Genomic DNA, 24,217 nt, shown 5'->3' with positions numbered 1-24,217 from the left:
TCCATAGCATCAATGCCTTTGTCTTGCAGGAACTGCTGACACACTCCAGCCACATGAGGTCTAGCATTGTCTTACATTAGGAGGAACCCAGGGCCAACCGCACCAGCATATGGTCTCACAAGGGGTCTGAGGATCTCATCTCGGTACCTAATGGCAGTCTGGCGAGCACATGGAGGGCTGTGCGGCCCTCCAAAGAAATGCCACCCCACACCATTACTGACCCAATGCCAAACCGGTCATGCTGGAGGATGTTGCAGGCAGCAGAACGTTCTCCACGGCGTCTCAAGACTCTGTCACGTCTGTCACATGTGCTCAGTGTGAACCTGCTTTCATCTGTGAAGAGCACAGGGCGCCAGTGGCGAATTTGCCAATCTTGGTGTTCTCTGGCAAATGCCAAACGTCCTGCACGGTGTTGGGCTGTAAGCACAACCCCCACCTGTGGACGTCGGGCCCTCATATCACCCTCATGGAGTCTGTTTCTGACCATTTGAGCAGACACATGCACATTTGTAGCCTGCTGGAGGTCATTTTGCAGGGTTCTGGCAGTGCTCCTCCTGTTCCTCCTTGCACAAAGGAGGAGGTATCGGTCCTGCTGCTGGGTTGTTGCCCTCCTACGGCCTCCTCCACGTCTCCTGATGTACTGGCCTGTCTCCTGGTAGCGCCTCCATGCTCTGGACACTACGCTGACAGACACAGCAAACCTTCTTGCCACAGCTCGCATTGATGTGCCATCCTGGATAAGCTGCACTACCTGAGCCACTTGTGTGGGTTGTAGACTCCGTCTCATGCTACCACTAGAGTGAAAGCACCGCCAGCATTCAAAAGTGACCAAAACATCAGCCAGGAAGCATAGGAACTGAGAAGTGGTCTGTGGTGACCACCTGCAGAACCACTCCTTTATTGGGGGTGTCTTGCTAATTGCCTATAATTTCCACCTGTTGTCTATCCCATTTGCACAACAGCATGTGAAATTGATTGTCACTCAGTGTTGCTTCCTAAGTGGACAGTTTGATTTCACAGAAGTGTGATTGACTTGGAGTTACATTGTGTTGTTTAAGTGTTCCCTTTATTTTTTTGAGCAGTGTATATATATATATATATATATATATATATATACTGTATATATATATACTGTATGTATATATATATATATATATTGATTATCTTATAACGTTGGCACCTGTAAAGGGGTGGAAAAAGCAGGAAAGATGTCAAGCATAAGGATGTGAGCAACTTTGACAAGGGCCAAAACGGTGATTGGTAGTTGTCTGTGTTGGCTTATCTCAAAACTGACTGGACGTCTATCTAATACATACCACCAACAGTGGTTCACAGAAGGACAACTGGTGAGCCAGCTGTGGGGTCATTGATGCCCAAGGCTTACTTAACCATAGAGATACCACATGTATACCTTTAGAGGTCTTGTAGAGTCCAGGGCTTGAAGGATCCATAATATTAGGCAGGTGGTTTAAATATTATGGATGACAGGTGTATGCAGTATATACTGTATATTACAAATCGGATTCTTCAAGTCAAGCTCCAGTTTAGAGGCACTTAAACTATTACTGTAATTATTTGTAATGTTATTATTGGAATTTCTCACTTTACAAGTGAGAACATTTCTGATAATCTTGGCTCAAGACAGCTCTTAGTGACTGCCACCTTTGTCACAGACCTTATAAGATCTGTTCCCCACTAGAGTCTCTACACCCCCAAGGTGTTCCTTCCTATGCTGGTAGTTGGCTTAGCAAGGGGAGGCAAATATTTCCTTTTCATTGCGGAAGAAAAGAAATGAACAAAGATGCAGATAATGGCCAGTTAGGGCAGTAACAGTAAAGCTTAACCATATGATTGTGAGCCCCATTGGGGACAGCATGATGCTAATGCCTGTGAGTATAATAAAAACAATAATAATATGCGTGATAGCAGACAGGCACTAGTGACTGCTCTCCTTAGTTAATCCATATTAATAATAAAACCACATTACATGCACATAAATATCTTGTCATTAATAGCTTTTTTTATTTATATATATGAATAGGTCTTGCTTTTCCACGATCAGAACTATGGCATTCATTATGAATATACCATCCCAGTGAACCAGTCAACAGAGCAGAAGACTGAGGTGGAAAGACAACCAGATCATCTGTACATGTGGACACACAGCAGTTGGGAGGGGTGCAGCGTACAGTGTGGAGGAGGTAAGGTAACACTGATTGATGGCAGCAAAGAATACAGTCTTTAGGATATTCCAGTACCGTAGGTAGCACACTACAGTGATAACCTTAATATTGATGGCCGTCGCCAATGTACAGAGCTACAAAGACATTGGGGGAACAGGGTTCTTACCTGTACATCAGGTTTATCAGAAATACTCACGCTACCTAGGATTTTAGACTGTAATCCTATAAGTATTTGAATGGCAATTGGACACATACAAAAAAGATTTGCAAGGAGCCAGATGCCACACGTACTGCAGAATGTATCCGGATACCTAAAGAATTAAGGCTTATGCAGGGCACTGACATACCTCCCAAGTGTCCCTCTTTTGGAGAGACAGTCCCTCTTTTTTGACCCAAGTCCCTCTGTCCTTCTTTGACCCTTAAATGTCCCTCTTTTTGACCTGGGGATTTAATGCATAAATGTGCATTGATAAATGTACTAAATTGCGCCTTACTAAAGTGTCTGTATGGTTTCTACCTGTATATTAGACCAGAACTTTATTATTTTGTGCAATTTCTAACTTAAAATATCTATAATCCGATCATTTATGAGCTAATATTTAAATGGATATTGAAGCGCAAGAAATAATTGTCCCAGGGGCTCCACATGCTGTAAAAAAAAATAAGAACTTGCACTCACCCAACCGATCCCCAGCTACTGCAGTTGTGACGAGGGTCAGCTTTGGGCGGAGTTAGAGGCCTAGTATTAAAAAAATTGCCGCGATGCATGCCGGCATATATTGTCCCTCTTTATGATTTTCAAAAGTTGGGAGGTATGCACTGATAAAAATTCAACTTCATGGAGATCCAAGGACTGTGATTCCTTCATTATATGGATTATACTGTATGTCTTCCCATGACACCTAAAGGGAAACAGCTGGCTATACAGCATTCATGTCTAAGAGTTACAGTATCCTACAAGTTTGCCATATACTGATTTGTAAAGCAAAGATGTCTGACAATTATTATACATTGTGAGATATGCAGATGCAAGGAAATTAATAAAAGAGAAGCTCTACCATTTCCTTGCATAAAGACAAGCTTCAACCACCAGTTTATTCTGGGTTATTCATCAGGTAGTTATGAACAGTCTGACCGTTTACTAGCCATTGCTAATGTTGTACATTGCCGTTCTCTACATTTGTAGCTGTACAGTATTCCCATTTGACCATGATTTTCTTTCATAGCACTAGATGCTAGTGAAAACTACACAAGTAGCCATCTACCCAGAGTCACAACAAGAGCACCTGTCCTTCTTTTTCTAAGTGCCTAGAACTAGTCACCATTAACAAACAATGAAGTAAAGCTTGAGCTACTGGTGTAGTAATATGCTCAAATGTAATAAATGTTCGGTATTCCAAGTTATATAAGCCGTTAAGATAAAACTCCCTCGTGTCATTGTACAACCCTCATCAGATTTGGATTCATGCTACTTTTGTGAAATCAGCAGGAACCAGGTGACCACTTTTCAGTCTGAACCCATTTTGGTCCATGTACCCACAGAAGTAGTATTTTTTTTTGTTTCTAGAAGAGATCCAGTGCATGTATGACTTAGACTTAGGGGCACATTTATTAGGACCGGAGTTTTAGACGCCGGTCTTAATAAAGCCCTAAACTGACGGTGGATCTGCCAAAGTTATAAGGAGGAGCAGGCCTCGCCATAACTTCAGCGCATCCAGCACCAGTTCTAAATGTAAGTCAGCTTCTGAGCGGTCTTACATTTAGACTTTTTTCTATGCCTAAAACAGCCTGTCCCCTTCCCCGCCAACAATTTTAGACCTGGTGTGAGCGTGTTTTGGCATAGTAAATGACCCCCTTAATTTGAAGACCCTGCTCCATGGGAAAAAGTATGCAAATTAACTCATGTCAGCCAAGCCATCTGTAGACAGCTGTTTTGGTGTTCTTATCCGATACCGGCAGGGTCACTTTAATGAGAACCTGTACCCGTACTGAACTACATCTAAGGCAGCTCATCCATCCAACCAGTAACCTGCTCTGTACTAATAAGGGGCAGAAACCCCAAAACAGCTGCCATGATTGCTCTTCGTTTTGGAGAAGTCTGCATGACTTGAGCTTATTTGCATTGTTTCTAGCATATAACGGTTATCTGTAGGTACAGCCTGTATCTTTCTATACTGAGGTGACATTGGACACACCACATTGTGACTAACTTCTGTGACCTTGTTGTAAACATATATTATTGTATAGGCCATCTTGGTAGTATCTGTCTGCATGGTGAACTTCTGTGATGTTTTAGTCTTTTTATGTGCTTATTACATGTGTCATTAATGAGAGCCTTCTTGTGTTGTATACCAGATGCTGGCTTCATATGTTCCAGAGCTTAGAGCACATACAATAGAACAGATGTGTGTAGTGGAAATATCAAAGAAGAAACTGTGCTTTCACAAGACTTGTACAGTGTGTTCATTAGAACATTTCCTTTACAATGCAAAATTGTCTTGGATAGCTGGAGCCACACACTCAAACAGATTTTATATGAGGTCATAAAGTCCCACAGTGAATTATTCTGTAAAACATAGATATACTGGCATTGTAAAGATGTGGCAAGTATCACTCAGTGCAGAAAGTACATGCTGCAATTTGTAAGGTTTTCTGGATGCTGCTTTGTGAATAGGCTGTCTGTAATGCATTTACTGATGTAGAAAACCCCATCATTCCAGGTGAACGAAAGACTCTTGTGTCCTGCACAAAACTGGTGAACAAAACCATGCTGATTGTAAATGACAGCATGTGCCTTCACGTGCCACGTCCTGACCCACAGATCCGGAAGTGCAACATGCATCCATGCCAGTCAAGGTGAGTCTTGCACAGGCAGCAGATCATAATGATTTGCGGCTTCTGCACCTAAATCCCATTCATCCAGCAACACATTTCATATTTTATGCCTCGTTCACATGCTGTAGAAAAAGTAGTGCAGAATATTAAATGTGAAACAGATTTCTAAATCTATGGTATGTTCATTATTGGTGTGGATTCCATTGTAAAACTCAAGCAAACTCCACTGAGGTACAATAGAGAAAATTCATGGATGGACTCATTGGTTGATCTGCTGATGGATTATCTTCAGAATTTGTAATGGATTTGCCTAGTGCACATCCTGACCGTGTCCACGTGTACACAGTTTTTGGTGAAATTTAAAAAAAAATGTTTGTTATTGTGTGGTTGTGCATTTTTTCAAAAACTTTTCCTAACTCTTTCCAAAATTAAGAAAAGTGGGCATGCTCTTGTAGGAGTTGTAGTTTGGAACACATTTATCAAATGGGGAGAGTTAAAAAAAAAGTGCAGTGTAGGTACAGATCAGTCAGCATACTTACCATGGAGGCAGACCACACTATTGCTATGGGGCCCGGGGTGGAAGGGGAACTCACAATAAACTCCTTCTTCTGTTTACCTACATAAATAAACAGGATTGTCCTGCAGCTGCCACTAGGGGGAGCTGACACTTTACAGCTTCCACTGAGCTCAGCAGAAGGTGTATAAATTCCTGCACTGAGCTTTTCCTAGTAGTGGATTCAGGCAGCCAGTTTTATAATAAACTGTGAGAGGAACCCGTAGATTTACAGCTGCATATAGGATTTCTATCAATGTGTTTATGGCAGTTGTCTGGTGTAAATACATTGAGAAGTATGGTGTTCAGAATGGGTGCCATATTTATAAAGCACCTGTTCCACTTTTTCCAACATAGACGTGGGAATAATTGTGACTTTTTGACTTTTTTTTATTAAAAGACTCCACCACGAATAAAAATGAGTACCACATTTGTGCATCTTTTTAAAATTATTTTTATTGATTTTCAAGAAATACAGAAAAATAATAAATCACTTATTGTACATTGGTTCATCAGATAACGGTACATCGTGTCAGGATGGACCTCATTAGAAAGGAGGTAGAAGGAGAGAACCATATACATAACAAGCATAATATCAGAACTACAGAAACCAGGAGGAAAGCCCCCTCTGAATTTAGTATACAGCTAATTGACATGTGTGTACCGGTATGAGTCACAAATATATAATTCCCAATAAACGCTGAAAAACATAAGCATAATGAAGGGTGGGGGGGGGCAGGAGGAACAAAAGGGGGGGGGGGGTTTGCCTGAGAAGCATGGCCAAACTATGTATGTTACACTGTGGTCAGATAAGGTGCCACACGTTGTTATTGTAGAGTGCTGTTACAATAGGAGAGGTGAGACCCAAGAATTGATGTATCAATTCTAGGACCGCAGGTCCTCGTACTGTGTGTCCATTTTTATGTAGTGTACCCCCTGAAACGGACCCATACTGTCTTAAAGGAGGTGTGGTTCTTCGAGTCCCATTTAGCCAGTTCTTCCAGATGGAACACATTATCAACTTTGTCTATAACAGCTTGCATCTTTTAATAGATGGTGTAAAATATGACGTTATTAATAAACAAGGGACATAGTACTTTATGATGTGCCTAACAAAGGGAACATATAATATGCTACATACATAAGCCTTCTTGACAGTTTTATTAAAATTCCAGGCTTAAGGGGTTGTCTTATTTCAGCAAATGGCATTTATCATGCAGGCAAGTTAAAACAAGGCACTTACTAATGAATTGCCTCCTTTGCTGGCTGGATTCATTTTTCAATCACATTATACATTGCTCGTATCCAGGGGTTACGACCACCCTGCAATCCTGCAACGGTGGCCGTGCTTGCACTATATAGAAAAAGTGCTGGCCTCTCTGGTAGCTAGGACAGTGGGAGCGAGCATAAAGACATGCATGCACCGCAGCTCCTGTCCCAGCCACCTTGTATCTGAGCTGCAGCGGTGGCTTGCTCTTCATGCTTCCTCCGGCAGCCCTTACCTCCCCTTTTTGGTTGACACAGGTTCCTGCATAGTCATCTTGCCTGCCCCTCCCCTGTCAATCAAGAAGAAGAGTAGGGGGCTGGCAAAGGAAGCAGGAGGAACAAGGGTGCACAGAGTTGCTTGGGCCCGTCCTCGGTGCACTTAACTGCTCATTTCTCCAGAATGAAGCATCGGATTGCTAAGTGAAAGGTATTGTTACATTTAGCTGAGCTAGCCCAATAAGGCATTGTGTCTGGTTTAAGGCTACATTCACATGACCGTATATGTTTTGCGTTCCGCAAATTGCGGATACGCAAAAACACGGATACTGGTCGTGTGAATGTAGCTGTCTCTATGACAGAAATGCAACTGCGGACAAGAATAGGACATGCTCTATCTTTTTTGCGGGGCCGCGGATCGGAACTACGGATGCAGACAGCACACAGTGTGCTGAATGGGGCTGAGCGCAATACCAACCACAGCTGCTATACTATGTACAGCACTACGCTTGGCGAGCACAGAGAAGGCCGCAGTGCTCATAGGATCCCCGGTGCCTTTGCAAACAGCTGATTGGTCCCGGGATTCAGACTCCAAACGATCAGATACTGATGACCTATCCTAAGGATAGATTATAAGTGTCAAAATCCCAGAAAACCCCATATTATTTGATAGTCACAGTACTTGTTCTGTTTTTGGACAATAGATTTTTTTCATGTGCCATGAATGTTTTGGGTCTTGCTATAGTTTGCATCACACCCTGTCTAATGGCATCTAGCATATTATGCTGGCCTCGGTGAAGTAAGAGCCGGTATTTTCAAGTGTCAGCGGCAGCTAGTGCTGGTTGACACGTTGCTATTTTAGTATGGCTGTAAGTCGATCCGGGCCGGCTCTTACTGGGAGTAGCCAAAGTGCTGGGTGGGTGGCTGCTCCCCACGCTCCAGGCCGGGTCTTTACTGGCCTATATCAAACCCAGCCAGCAGTCTCAGCTGTGTGTGGATTACAACTCTCTGACAGTGGAGTGCTGTCAGTCCCTGTGTGTTTTGGGATCTGAAAAATGGCTGGGGCTAATCTGTCTACCAGAGCAAATCCCCACAGTATGTTTTTAGGGCATGGGAATAAACCGGTGTACCCTGAAGAAACTGCACAAACATGACCGCTGCCATTCCTCTGTTCCCCGGGGAACATGGCCTCCAGTGTGCTTACCTGATTACAGGCTCCTGTGCTTCGGCAGTATGTGTCCTTTAGCATCTTGCTGCTCTATTCACTCCACGCTGGTCTGTGGCCTGGTATGCCTATCTCTGTAGAGTGCATGAACTTCCTCCAGCTCCTAAAGGCCCAGGACGCAGATCTTAAAGGGGTTCTCCAAGAAAGATAATAATGAAAATACTGAAAAAACATGCTATTACATTAAAACTCTTAAATTCCTTTAATTATTTATAATGGCTCGTTTAGTCTAGGGGACAATAAGTGAAGGAGCTAAAATGGTGGCTCTTAGATTTATGATCATAAAATCCGTCTTTCTCGTGACACTGCAGGACGGCCGGTGTGAGAAAGCAGAGCACAGAGCCCTATGTAAAGCCCTTATATGCAGATGACAGCTGAGATAACTGCTCCGCTGTGTCCCTGTGCTTCAGAAAGGAGTTTCCTCATCCCGTACTCACAGGCTGAAGTGTTTTCTAATGACGCTCTTCCCCCACAGCAGCGCGTCTGGTCCTCATTCCTACCCTTCAGTCTCGGAGTATGGGGTGAGGTAAACTCCTTTCTGAAGCACAGGGACACAGCGGAGCAGTTATCTCAGCTGTCATCTGCACATAATATACAGCTTCACAGCGCTGACATCGGCAGACTTTACATAGGGCTCTGTGCTTTGCTTTCTCACACCGGCCGTCCTGCAGTGACACAAGAAAGACGGATTTTATGATCATAGATCTAAGAGCCGCCATTTTATCTCCTTCACTGATTGTCCCCTAGTATTTTCATTATTATCTTTCCCGGAGAACCGCTTTAATCTATGCAGTAGTCTATCATTGCTAGTCTCCTGGAAAGGTGTGCAATTCTTCTGTTTGTTTGCCCTTGTATTGACCCCTGCCTATTAACCCTTTGCTTCTTAACCTGACCTCTGCCTATTCCTGTTATTGACCCAGTGCTGCCGGCAACCTGACCTTTGGACTGTTTATTGGATTGCATGCAATCTGCCTGTGCTGACCTCGACTTGTTTCCTGATTACGGTTTTGCCTGATCCCTCAGTGCTCCGCACTGGTGTTTCTCGACCAGGTAGCGCCTGGTGGTTCCCCTGCAGTGTCTAGATCCCTGTATAGGGGTTAAAGGGTGAAGACCAGGGGCCACTTAATGTCCTCAGGAGTACTTTAACCACCTCCGGACCGCCTAACGCAGGATCGCGTTCCGGAGGTGGCAGCGCTGCGCACAGTCACGCATATACGCGTCATCTCGCGAGACGCGAGATTTCCTGTGAACGCGCGCACACAGGCGCGCGCGCTCACAGGAACGGAAGGTAAGAGAGTTGATCTCCAGCCTGCCAGCGGCGATCGTTCGCTGGCAGGCTGGAGATGTGTTTTTTTAACCCCTAACAGGTATATTAGACGCTGTTTTGATAACAGCGTCTAATATACCTGCTACCTGGTCCTCTGGTGGTCCCCTTTGTTTGGATCGACCACCAGAGGACACAGGTAGCTCAGTAAAGTAGCACCAAGCACCACTACACTACACTACACCCCCCCCCCCATCACTTATTAACCCCTTATTAGCCCCTGATCACCCCTAATCACCCCTGATCACCCCATATAGACTCCCTGATCACCCCCCTGTCATTGATTACCCCCCTGTCATTGATCAACCCCCTGTAAAGCTCCATTCAGACATCCGCATGATTTTTACGGATCCACTGATAGATGGATCGGATCCGCAAAACGCATCCGGACGTCTGAATGAAGCCTTACAGGGGCATGATCAATGACTGTGGTGATCACCCCATATAGACTCCCTGATCACCCCCCTGTCATTGATTACCCCCCTGTAAAGCTCCATTCAGATGTCCGCATGATTTTTACGGATGCACTGATACATGGATCGGATCCGCAAAACGCATCCGGTCGTCTGAATGAAGCCTTACAGGGGCATGATCAATGACTGTGGTGATCACCCCCCTGTCATTGATTACCCCCCTGTAAAGCTCCATTCAGATGTCCGCATGATTTTTACGGATGCACTGATAGATGGATCGGATCCGCAAAACGCATCCGGACGTCTGAATGAAGCCTTACAGGGGCATGATCAATGACTGTGGTGATCACCCCATATAGACTCCCTGATCACCCCCCTGTCATTGATTACCCCCCTGTCATTGATTACCCCCCTGTAAAGCTCCATTCAGATGTCCGCATGATTTTTACGGATGCACTGATAGATGGATCGGATCCGCAAAACGCATCCGGACGTCTGAATGAAGCCTTACAGGGGCATGATCAATGACTGTGGTGATCACCCCATATAGACTCCCTGATCACCCCCCTGTAAAGCTCCATTCAGATGTCCGCATGATTTTTACGGATGCACTGATACATGGATCGGATCCGCAAAACGCATCCGGTCGTCTGAATGAAGCCTTACAGGGGCATGATCAATGACTGTGGTGATCACCCCCCTGTCATTGATTACCCCCCTGTAAAGCTCCATTCAGATGTCCGCATGATTTTTACGGATGCACTGATAGATGGATCCGATCCGCAAAACGCATCCGGACGTCTGAATGAAGCCTTACAGGGGCATGATCAATGACTGTGGTGATCACCCCATATAGACTCCCTGATCACCCCCCTGTCATTGATCACCCCCCTGTCATTGATTACCCCCCTGTAAAGCTCCATTCAGATGTCCGCATGATTTTTACGGATGCACTGATAGATGGATCGGATCCGCAAAACGCATCCGGACGTCTGAATGAAGCCTTACAGGGGCATGATCAATGACTGTGGTGATCACCCCATATAGACTCCCTGATCACCCCCCTGTCATTGATCACCCCCCTGTCATTGATTACCCCCCTGTAAAGCTCCATTCAGATGTCCGCATGATTTTTACGGATGCACTGATAGATGGATCGGATCCGCAAAACGCATCCGGACGTCTGAATGAAGCCTTACACGGGCGTGATCAATGACTGTGGTTATCACCCCATATAGACTCCCTGATCACCCCCCTGTCATTGATCACCCCCCTGTCATTTATCACCCCCCTGTCATTTATCACCCCCCTGTCATTTATCACCCCCCTGTCATTTAGCACCCCTCTGTAAGGCTCCATTCAGATATTTTTTTGGCCCAAGTTAGCAGAATTTTTTTTTTTTTTTCTTACAAAGTCTCATATTCCACTAACTTGTGTCAAAAAATAAAATCTCACATGAACTCACCATACCCCTCACGGAATCCAAATGCGTAAAATTTTTTAGACATTTATATTCCAGACTTCTTCTCACGCTTTAGGGCCCCTAGAATGCCAGGGCAGTATAAATACCCCACATGTGACCCCATTTCGGAAAGAAGACACCCCCAGGTATTCCGTGAGGGGCATATTGAGTCCATGAAAGATTGAAATTTTTGTCCCAAGTTAGCGGAACGGGAGACTTTGTGAGAAAAAAATTAAAAATATCAATTTCCGCTAACTTGTGCCAAAAAAAAAAAATTTCTATGAACTCGCCATGCCCCTCATTGAATACCTTGGGGTGTCTTCTTTCCAAAATGGGGTCACATGTGGGGTATTTATACGCCCTGGCATTCTAGGGGCCCCAAAGCGTGAGAAGAAGTCTGGTATCCAAATGTCTAAAAATGCCCTCCTAAAAGGAATTTGGGCACCTTTGCGCATCTAGGCTGCAAAAAAGTGTCACACATCTGGTATCGCCGTACTCAGGAGAAGTTGGGGAATGTGTTTTGGGGTGTCATTTTACATATACCCATGCTGGGTGAGAGAAATATCTTGGTCAAATGCCAACTTTGTATAAAAAAATGGGAAAAGTTGTCTTTTGCCAAGATATTTCTCTCACCCAGCATGGGTATATGTAAAATGACACCCCAAAACACATTCCCCAACTTCTCCTGAATACGGCGATACCACATGTGTGACACTTTTTTGCAGCCTAGGTGGGCAAAGGGGCCCATATTCCAAAGAGCACCTTTAGGATTTCACAGGTCATTTACCTACTTACCACACATTAGGGCCCCTGGAAAATGCCAGGGCAGTATAACTACCCCACAAGTGACCCCATTTTGGAAAGAAGACACCCCAAGGTATTCCGTGAGGGGCATGGCGAGTTCCTAGAATTTTTTATTTTTTGTCACAAGTTAGTGGAAAATGCTTATTTTTTTTTTTTTTTTCATACAAAGTCTCATATTCCACTAACTTGTGACAAAAAATAAAAACTTCCATGAACTCACTTTGCCCATCAGCGAATACCTTGGGGTCTCTTCTTTCCAAAATGGGGTCACTTGTGGGGTAGTTATACTGCCCTGGCATTCTAGGGGCCCAAATGTGTGGTAAGGAGTTTGAAATCAAATTCTGTAAAAAATGACCTGTGAAATCCGAAAGGTGCTCTTTTGAATATGGGCCCCTTTGCCCACCTCGGCTGCAAAAAAGTGTCACACATCTGGTATCTCCGTAATCGGGAGAAGTTGGGGAATGTGTTTTGGGGTGTCATTTTACATATACCCATGCTGGGTGAGAGAAATATCTTGGCAAAAGACAACTTTTCCCATTTTTTTATACAAAGTTGGCATTTGACCAAGATATTTATCTCACCCAGCATGGGTATATGTAAAAAGACACCCCAAAACACATTCCTCAACTTCTCCTGAATACAGAGATACCAGATGTGTGACACTTTTTTGCAGCCTAGGTGGGCAAAGGGGCCCACATTCCAAAGAGCACCTTTCGGATTTCACAGGTCATTTACCTACTTACCACACATTTGGGCCCCTAGAATGCCAGGGCAGTATAACTACCCCACAAGTGACCCCATTTTGGAAAGAAGAGACCCCAAGGTATTCGCTGATGGGCATAGTGAGTTCATGGAAGTTTTTATTTTTTGTCACAAGTTTGTGGAATATGAGACTTTGTATGAAAAAAAAAAAAAAAAAAAAAAAATCATAATTTTCCACTAACTTGTGACAAAAAAAAAAAAATTCTAGGAACTCGCCATGCCCCTCACGGAATACCTTGGGGTGTCTTCTTTCCAAAATGGGGTCACTTGTGGGGTAGTTATACTGCCCTGGTATTCTAGGGGCCCAAATGTGTGGTAAGGAGTTTGAAATCAAATTCAGGAAAAAATGAGGAGTGAAATCCGAAAGGTGCTCTTTGGAATATGGGCCCCTTTGCCCACCTAGGCTGCAAAAAAGTGTCACACATCTGGTATCCCCGTACTCAGGAGAAGTTGAGGAATGTGTTTTGGGGTGTCTTTTTACATATACCCATGCTGGGTGAGATAAATATCTTGGTCAAATGACAACTTTGTATAAAAAAATGGGAAAAGTTGTCTTTTGCCAAGATATTTCTCTCACCCAGCATGGGTATATATAAAATGACACCCCAAAACACATTCCCCACCTTCTCCTGAGTACGGAGATACCAGATGTGTGACACTTTTTTGCAGCCTAGGTGGGCAAAGGGGCCCATATTCCAAAGAGCACCTTTCGGATTTCACAGGTCATTTTTTACAGAATTTGATTTCAAACTCCTTACCACACATTTGGGCCCCTAGAATGCCAGGGCAGTATAACTACCCCACAAGTGACCCCATTTTGGAAAGAAGAGACCCCAAGGTATTCGCTGATGGGCATAGTGAGTTCATAGAAGTTTTTATTTTTTGTCACAAGTTAGTGGAATATGAGACTTTGTAAGGAAAAAAAAAAAAATCATCATTTTCCGCTAACTTGTGACAAAAAATAAAAAGTTCTATGAACTCACTATGCCCATCAGCGAATACCTTAGGGTGTGTACTTTCAGAAATGGGGTCATTTGTGGGGTGTTTGTACTGTCTGGGCATTGTAGAACCTCAGGAAACATGACAGGTGCTCAGAAAGTCAGAGCTGCTTCAAAAAGCGGAAATTCACATTTTTGTACCATAGTTTGTAAACGCTATAACTTTTACCCAAACCATTTTTTTTTTACCCAAACATTTTTTTTTTATCAAAGACATGTAGAACTATAAATTTAGAGCAAAATTTCTATATGGATGTCGTTTTTTTTGCAAAATTTTACAACTGAAAGTGAAAAATGTCATTTTTTTGCAAAAAAATCGTTAAATTTCGATTAATAACAAAAAAAGTAAAAATGTCAGCAGCAATGAAATACCACCAAATGAAAGCTCTATTAGTGAGAAGAAAAGGAGGTAAAATTCATTTGGGTGGTAAGTTGCATGACCGAGCAATAAACGGTGAAAGTAGTGTAGGTCAGAAGTGTAAAAAGTGGCCTGGTCTTTCAGGGTGTTTAAGCACTGGGGGCTGAGGTGGTTAAAGCCAAATCGGTTCCATGAGACAGCAGATCCACATCCGCTTCCATAACAGGGAAGAACATACAAACTCCATGCATATGCTCTCCTTGGTCATATTTGGACACAAGAACCCTCCCTGGTGCTGCAATACAGTAGTGCTAACCACTGAGCCGCCATGCTGCCTAAGTGCTTGTGGTTTCAGGTGTGCAAAGGAAATTGCAATATTAGCGGCTCCTTTTCTCTCTCTCACATTTCACAATCCGAGCGTTTTTCAGGGTGCACTGTGCTCAGCCTGTCTTTAATTTTACTGATCTGTAATCCCTTTTACTGGGCCAGTTACAGCTTTCATGTGTTTTCATTAGCAGGTGTTAACGTCTGCCGAGCAAGCGTTGTTATAAACCTCTTTTCTCTTTCCCAGGCCCCTCTCACCTTTTGCTGTCTCTGTTACTGCCTCTTTAACTAGAAGTACATAGCTGTGTGAAAGTGCTGAAATTCCTGGAGACTTGGCAGCTCTATATTGACTTGACATACCGCATTCCCACGCTCGCTGACCGCATTCACACTTGCAGCGCCGGTCCTGGGATCTCTGTCAGCAGCATGGTTTTCTTTTTTAAACCTATTGATAACATCTCAGTTTCCAGGTACTGGACGTGCTGACTGTGCAGATGCAGGTTCCAGGAGCAGTCTAGGCTCCACACTCTGGATCTGAATTTACACATCTCGCCATTCCACCCACTCGCTGACTCTACTGCCGACTTCTCACTTTGACATCAGCTTAACAGCTGCTTCTGTAGGCTGATCATGGAAGAAGACCAACCCTTAATATTTTTTGGCTACTGGTTGGGAAGATGGTTCACTCACTTTAGACTTGCTGCTTTAGAATAGTCTGACATATAAAACAGATCATTAAAGGGGTTCCCTGGCTTATGAGGTTACCTAGAACCCATAAAAAAGCAACTGTAACCCTTCTCAGATTAGTATACATCAGTTGAACTATTGTTAATGGAAATGTAAGCATAAAAAAAAAAAATCTACATAATACGAAAAATATTCTTTCGTTTCACTTTTATTTAAAGGGTTTTTGGGAATACAGGATTGATGATCTATCCTCAGGATCGGTAGGGGTTGGGCTCCCAGCCCCACCGCCGATCAGCTTCTTGAAGAGGCCGCGGCATTCTGCTAGGTGCTGCAGCCTCCTCACAGCTAACACAGCACAGCGCTGTACGTTGGTATAGTGGATGTGGTTGGTATTACAACGAAGGCCCATTCACATGAATGGGACAGAGCTGCACATAGGTCATGTGACCGATGAATGCGATGTCACTGGTCTGGGAAGAGGCCGTATCGGGCTGTTCAAACTGGTGGTTGGTGGAGGTGCTGAGAGTCAGACCCCACTCATCTGATTTTCATAGGTCATCAATATTTTACATCCAAAAAACCCCTTTAGTGCTATTCGAAACCCCAGTAGGGGATATAGGTAACAAATAATGCAGAGAAAAAGTGGATTCATACCAATAACAACCAATCACATCAGTCTTTTCAATTTTTTAAACAGCCCGTGATACATAAAATATTGTGTCTGAAATTTTAAGGTTAATGTGCCAGAATTCTGGCTTAATTTGCAGCAAAACCCAAGAGCTGTAGAGCTGTGGCTTATGGGAAACGTGTCAAAAGTATGGCACAAATAAACCAACCAATAGAAAAAAGTGCCTGAAAACGCACCAGATTTATTGTCCAGCATGAACCACCAATTTGGTGCCATCTTGACTGCCTGGTTTACACAGTTTACTCTGTCTAAATATTAGACAGGATTAGTAAAGCTGCTCCCCTGTCTGTATTTTTAGGACCCTTGGATATAATAAAACACCCTTTTTAGGGCATATCGCTAGGTCAGATAGGTGCAGGTCCCACCTCTGGGACATGCTCCTATCTCCAGAATGGGGTGCCGGGAGAGCAGCCATTCCCTGCTATGGGACTTAGCTGCGCGAAAATAGCTGTGCGTGCTTGCTCGGTTACTGTATTTTTAGAAGTCCCATAGCAGTGAATGAAGAAGACTCTGCTTCCAGAGGTGGCACCTGCACCTATCGGACATTTGTGGCATATTCTAGCGATTTGCCACTGAATTTTTTCTTTCAATTATAGTGTAACCCCTTCAGTGTTCCTGGAACTTAAAATTCCCCTCCCCTTCCCCACAGGACCCATTGGCAGAGTGCATACGTCATTTACAGCTTGCATTGTTTCAGTAAAGTGCAAACAGATGGCATCATGCCTGGCAGTACTTCAGCACTTTATTGATAAAATACTGGCTGGCATAGTTATATTCTTCTGACAGCACCTGCAGGGAAACCATGGGGTATTTCCTCCCCACAGTTCTGCAGAGTTAGGCCTCTTTCACGTGTCAGTGAATCACGACATGTACCGTCTCCTGTTCTCTACACATGTATCCATTGACTGTGTGTATTCACATATCAGTGGTTTTCCACAGACCATGGAAAGCATGCCCTATTTTTGTTCATGATTACGGATCCCTATGAATCTGTGAAAACCACAGACGCAACACGGATGCCATCTATGTCTGGTAGTGGTTGTCACGCTGGTTTCAGCCTAGCAGTGGAATACGGATGACACATGGAGAGCAAAAAACGGACACATGAGCCCAACATGGATCCTTCACGGATGAACTACTGATTATCTTGTCACGGATGTCATCACTGAAAGTGAAAGAGACCTTAATGTTGGATCTTTCCTGCTTGTAAATTCTTCTACTGCGTGTAGAAACAGCTATAACTAATACATCTTCCATTCCCACAATAACAACGTCCATAACCTGCTATGGCCTCATAGTTTGTGATATGTGATTTTATGTGAAGGATTCTTTTTACTAGAGACTGTGAGTCCTTATGAAAAAAGACCATGGCATGCTCAATCTTATGGCATATTATGGCGCAGTTGCTGTCACATATTACTTCTAGGAGGTAACGTGGTGACGTACAGATGGGTCCAGTTGTACAGGATCCGTGCACATGGCTTTACTGTACCGAGGAGCCCTAATTCACATTCATGTAACATTTGGTCTCCTTGTTTTAAAAAAAAAAAGTGAAGTGGAAAATTTGCAGAAAACAGTAAAGTGTGATCTTGGCCAAAAAACGCCATTTTTATTTTATTGTTCTATTCAGAAAATCATTTTTGGAACATTGCCCCAAGTTGATCAAAGCCACAGGTTTAGTCCATGTCCGCCGTATTTGTGCGCTCTTGCTGAGAGCGTCTTATATCTGATATAAAATATACTTCATGTGTTTGTGTGTAGAAAGGGGTGATTGATTTAGAGGAAGTCCTGGCTGTTTAAACAGAGGGTATGTGAAGTTCAGTCTTGTAACTTTCTTGCTATAGAAAGGATCTTTTCTATTTCTTCGTGTAGTGGAAATAAAAACTGAAACCCAATATGCCAGATCCTTCTCAGGGGCGCTGTGTGAATGGCAAGCTTTGTGTGCAAGCCTTAAGCACATGTCCGGGGGATGTAAAGCAACCTCAAATCCCTGAGAGTGTGCTTCCAGGGACACTAAGGATATTGCATGGAGCTGCCCACACTTTCCGGACTGAAAGGTGTATCTCCTCGCTTAGCAGAGATTACCACTTTGGCCTTGATTCAGAAGAGTGACTGTTCTTCAAATGTGACCTACAGTTATACTGGACAGCAGGATTTATTCCATACCCCTATACCCACCACTATTGTTACGTCACTCTTCTGTCCCCATCCTCCATAGACAGTTAATATGTGGGATGCAGAGTTCTGCCTGCTCTACAAGTAAAACAACCCTAAATCTCCACTTTGCTTTATACATATTAACAGTAAATCACCACAAAATGTATTCTTTAATATTATTATCACATAGCAAAATTAAATCACAAAAGGCAACAAAAAAAAAATACTAATTCTATTGACCGCTGAACTTTGCAGTCAGGACTGGCCAAAGCCCAAAAGGACATTCTTCTTGTACTCTTCATTTTTCACCAGTTCTCCCCTCTGTAGACTCCATCTCTAAGGTCTGTTTCACACGTGCGTTGTTAATTCCAGTTTTGAGATCGTAGAGGATCTCAAAACCAGAATTAAACGGATCCTTGCCATTTAATACATCCGGGTTCATCCGTTTTGGTCATTTAATACATCCTGTTGTATTAAATCTTAACTGAAAAAAATGGATATGGTATGAAAATCATTGTAAGTGAATGAGCGCCGGATCCGTTTTTTTGCTAACAAAAAAAACTAATCTAAACTAAAGTTCTGTTTCGCAGACCAGACACAAAAGCGCAGCTGATCCATTTTGACCTGGTTTTGAGATCCTCTGCCGGATCTCAAAACCGTAAAGGCACACCGCAAGTGTTCATTCCTTGTGATAGCGTTGGTCCGAGTCTTAATTGTCATTTTTCCCTGATCTAGTGGGCAGAGATAAGCTGCTGTGATGTCCTCAATACACTGAACATACAGAGAAGAGATACTGCTTCCTTATCCCTTTGTAGCACACTCTCAAAAGCAGCACCAAGTATAGAAGACATTATACAGCAGTACTGAGCAGTGTAGCTGTGAATCCTTCACGGTAGTGAGACAGAAAACCTGCTAGAGTTACCAGCAGCATTTCCATTTGTATTTGCCTCTGTCTCTCCCTAGCTGCTGTGTCCTGTGACTGGTGGGGGTCCAAGCGGTCGGACCCTCAACGATCTAATAGCTATCCCCTGTCCTGTGGATAAGGGATAACTTTACATAACTGGAATACCCCTTTAAGGCCTCACACCCATGACCATGTCGCAGAACTACAATACACAGATACCGTCCGCGTGCATTCCACAGTTTTCTACTCGAAACGACTATTCTTGTCTGCAAAACGGACAAGAATAGGATATGTTTTACATTTTTCGGAATGGATTCATGGATGCGGACAACACGCGAAACAGCTTTCCCCTGGAGCGCAGCGTTGCGATCTGAGGATCTGTTTATTCCTTGTGATAGCGTAGTTCCAAAGGCTTAAAGTATGTGTGGATAAAAGTTTTAAAAAATATTACAGAATTCTAATCGCTTCCTTTTCCTCATATTAAAAATAACATTAAACATAAAAAAGATAATTTGCACTGCTGCACCCCAAAATGCCTGTACTATTAAAATATAAACATATTGATCCCATATAGTGAATAGCGTAATGGCCAATTTGCCATCACTTCACTACCCAAAGAATTTAATAAAAAGTGATTAAAAAAACCTCACACACTCCAACATTTTTTTCCAATTCCAACCCCATTTGGAAAAAAATTTCCAGCTTCCCACTACATCGCTTGCAATATTAAATGGTGCCATTAGAAACTACAACTTTTCCCTCAAAAAACAAGCCTGTCTATGTGAATGGAAAAATAAAAAGATTTTGGCTCCCAAAGGCAGAAAGTAAAAAATGAAAACCCAAAAGTAGAAAATTACCATGTCCTCAAGGGGTTAAAACTGGATGTAAGTAGTGCAAAGGTAACAATTGTACCCAGTCCCTGAGGGGCCCAAAATGTCCCAATACCCCATATGAAAAGAACACTACTAAAAATGCTGGGCAATAATTTAAGGGGGTGGGAATCACAAGAATACAATGATTATGGGGCCAGGTACTGATCTGCTTACCCTGCTTGCGAATCTGGGGAGCATCATGCATACAGATCTATGCTGCTCCCATTGAGTTCAAAACGACCTATATAAATCCGCATGCAATTTGCTCCCCCTAGTGGAGGATACTGGTAACTAGAATTATATCATATAGCAGTCAGAAAAGCAGAACCCCCCTATACATATTTGTGAAATTTATATAATTTATAATGTAACTTTTTCCATTAACTACTTTTCACTCTGGTGCATGCTGCACATCAGTATTCTAAGCCGTGTACACAGCGTATTAGGCGCAGAGGAGATGTACAGCGCTTCTTTCATACAGTATGGGCCCCTTTCATGGTATTGAACTGGCAGCTCCACATAGGTGCTTTCAGAATTGCAACTGATCTGTGTTAATCAGCAGAGCAGGGATTTCTCCTTGTTAGTGCTGGCAGCCCAGACAGTCAGACTACCGGGTTGGAAAATGTGCAGGGAGCCTCTCTCTGCAATCACAGTGGAATGTTAGTGTTGGACTGCAAGGTTGGACTGGTGCAGCTGTATTATCCTAAAACGTTCCCTGCTACTCTGGAGGGACTGGGTGTGGTGGGACCTGCTACCCAAACCCACATTTACCTGATTATTTTCTGTCTGGATGGATGCATGAGTTTAACCCCTTAGCTGTGTCTCATTTAGTCTGTTTGCCATGTTATGTCTAGCTGCACCCTCTGCTGGTCAGGTGATTAACTACACTCTATATACTCCATATGAAATTCCTTGAAATTTGACACAATTTAAAATGATGCATGTATTGACAGATGCCCAAAAGTCATATGGTCCCCATGACAAATAATGTCGTTCGAATCTCTCTTTAGGCTGTAAACCGGTAAATTCATGAGAACTTAAGGCTTTGTTCCTGGAAGGGTCTGTTAGGACCTACATCTCAGATTCTGGCAAAAATGCCAGACAGAATAGTGAAGCAAACTCAGTAAGATGACAGACACCATGACACTGCTAGGCTGAATATTTATTTCCAGAGCACCTCCTAGCAATGGTTCATGAGTAGTGTTGAGCGAACTTTTGTTTTAAGTTCGGCGTCCAAAGTTGGGTTCAGGTTATCCAAGAATCCCGTTATGGATTCCGCTACCACGGACCATAACGGAATTCTATGACGGCATGCACCATGGAAGCCTATAAGAGGCATTCTGTATTGCATTCCATCATAATAGAAGTCTATGGCCAGCAGTTTTTTTTAAGGCACCCTAAGGGATCATGCACACGACCGTATGTATTTTGCGGTGCGCAAAAAACGGATCCGCAAAAATACGGATGACATCCGTGTGCATTCCGTATTTTGTGGAACGGAACAGCTGGCCCTTCATAGAACAGTCCTATCCTTGTCCATAATGAGGAAAATAATAGGACATGTTATATTTTTTTGCGGAACGGAAATACAGACATACGGAAACGGAATGCACACGGAGTACCTTCCGTTTTTTTGAGGACCCATTGAGGTGAATGGTTCCACATACGGTCCGCAAAAAACCCCGGAACGGACACGGAAAGAAAATACGTTCGTGTGCATGAGCCCTAAATGTGAACATGCCTCCCTGGTCAGAGGTGCGCAGCAGTTGCAGAGAGAGCTGAACCTCTAGGTGTAACGGCAAAACCCCCATTGCTCCTAGAGGCTCATTTGCATATATTAAAACATTATTTTTTTCTGCAATGCTGGCACATATGAACATGGGACCAACACAGATGACTTCAGCTGCTAAGCGCACATGTAACAAGTCAGCCAGTGTCATAGGTACAAATCTGCTGTTGGATCACATTTAAAGTCATGTACTATACTGTATAATAACACCATATGTCAGAAAACGCACATTATAGCAAAAAGCCGCCATATGTTTATTCCCAACAAAAATGTACAATGTTCTTGAATCTGTTTGGGCTCTCCCAATCTCTGGGCTCCATAGCAAGTGCTATGGCTATAGTTATGCCCATGATTAGGATGGAAACAAGTTTAGTGCTCTCATTAAGAGAAACAAAGTATTGCAGGTTTGATACCTTTTAACCTGCAATACTTTGTTTCTCTTAACGAGAGCACTAAACTAGTTTTCTATTGGCTAACACGGTACCAGACTTTTTCCTTTTTCTTTCAACCAACTAGGATGGAAACACACATGCATTTTTTGTTGCAGTTTTTAAAGGGGTTATCCCATCTTAGACAATGGGGGCATATCGCTAGGATATGCCCCCATTGTCTGATAGGTGCGGGTCCTACAAGGAGAACGGAGCCGGGGAGAGTTGTGGCTGGAGGACTCCGGGTTTCCCGGGTCCGTCCACCACCAGGCGCAGCTCCCCGCCTCTCCCATTGAAGTGAATGGGAGCGCACCGCCATTCGCGTCCACCGCCCCTATTCATTTCGATGGGGCCGACGGAAATAGCCGAGCCAGCGCTCGCCTATTTTCGGCGGCTCCATAGAAATGAATGGAGGGCGCATGCGCAGAGGTGGGACCCGCACCTATCAGACAATGGGAGCATATCCTAGCGATATGCCCCCATTGTCTAATGGGATAACAGCTTTAACCCCTTAAGGACCCTGCCATTTCCATTTTTTGCAAATCTGACATGTGTCACTTTATGTGGTAATAACTTTGGAATACTTTTACTTATCCAAGCCATTCTGAGATTGTTTTCTCGTCACACATTGTACTTTATGACAGTGGTAAATTTGAGTCAAAATATTTCATTTTTATTTATAAAAAAATACCAAATTTACAAAAAATTTGGAAAAATTCATAATTTTCTAAATTTCTATTTCTCTGCTTTTAAAACAGACAGTAATACCTCCTAGAATAGTTTACTTTACATTTCCCATATGTCTACTTCATGTTTGGATCATTTTGTAAATGACATTCACTGGTCACACAGGTCCCCAAACATAGCACTAAGGAAGGGCTATGGATGTGTGAGTAGTACTGAAGGGGTTAACTCTGCAGCTGAGGAGGAAGGGCAGGCTAATCCACACCTTTGATCTCCTCAGCCATAGAGAAGGAGAATCTATATTTTCCGTTACAATAGCTAGGAAAATCTTCAATTTTATTGCAACAGGAGGCTCTCATTGTGCAAGTTTAAAGCTAAGTAATAAAGATTCATAACATAGACATAGAGACATGAGAGTCAGGTTTGAAATAAAACGTTTTAAAAGTGGATTCTGAAGACCAGTCTGCGGCCTTCAGAATATCAGAGAGGGAGCCTCCTTTTTGGAATACTTTAGTGGATACTGCGCCTCGAACTGAATGGGCACCAAAGATTGATGTGTTAATCCCAGCCATCTGCATGGTGAGCTTAACCCATCTGGGTAGCGTAAGAGAGGATCCCGGAAGATGTGGTTTACGAAAAGAGATAAGAAGTTGGGACGCATGAGGGGTGTGTAGAGTTTGGGTCATAAGTTCATATGTCTTTAGACAACGGACAACACATAATTTATTATGGGAGGGGAAAGCTGGGTAGAAGCGTCCACCGCCCCTATTCATTTCGATGGGGCCGACGGAAATAGCCGAGCCAGATTGGTTTTGGCTCGTCTAACAATACGGGAAGGTTACTCCGTTAGGGGTAAAAGATCTGTTAGAGATGTCCAACGCTCTGACGTCTGAGACTCTCTTAATAGAGATGAGACATAAGAGAACCGTGAGTTTAAAGGAAAGTAGTTTTAGAGATAGGTGTTCGTTGTCTTTCCAAGATGAGAAGAGGTTTAGGAGGAGGGTAATATCCCAAGTAGAATGATATCTAGGCTCAGGGGGATTCCTAAAACGTATGACCTTCATAAGTCTGCAGACCATCGGGTGTTTACCAACAGGGATGGAGTTAACGGGGGTATGTTCCGATGATATGGCAGATCGGTAAAGGTTTATGGTTCTATAGGCTTTTCCTGATTCAAAGGATGCGGATAAAAAATGTAAGATGTGGGTAATAGATGCATGAACGGGATCCAAGTTCCGTTGAGAGCACCAATGAAGCCAAATTTTCCAGGCTGATCTATAAGCCT

The 24,217-nt window shown here is 43.3% G+C and overlaps 1 protein-coding gene across 2 annotated transcripts in view; it reads left to right on the top strand.

Annotated features, from left to right (window-relative positions):
- Positions 1-24,217, top strand: part of ADAMTS17 (ADAM metallopeptidase with thrombospondin type 1 motif 17) — a 259,822-nt gene that overhangs the window by 213,492 nt on the left and 22,113 nt on the right. For both annotated transcript variants that reach the window (XM_040414242.1, XM_040414241.1), the window contains 2 exons: positions 2,042-2,201; positions 4,904-5,039. In XM_040414242.1, the coding sequence (XP_040270176.1) occupies positions 2,042-2,201; positions 4,904-5,039 (296 nt within the window). The remainder of the gene's footprint in view (positions 1-2,041; positions 2,202-4,903; positions 5,040-24,217) is intronic.

The sequence above is a fragment of the Bufo bufo genome, chromosome 1, assembly GCF_905171765.1.
Source record: "Bufo bufo chromosome 1, aBufBuf1.1, whole genome shotgun sequence".
Lineage (NCBI taxonomy): Eukaryota > Metazoa > Chordata > Amphibia > Anura > Bufonidae > Bufo > Bufo bufo.
The sequence above is the reverse complement of the archived record's forward strand: the minus strand, read 5'-3'. Positions and strand labels throughout refer to the sequence as shown.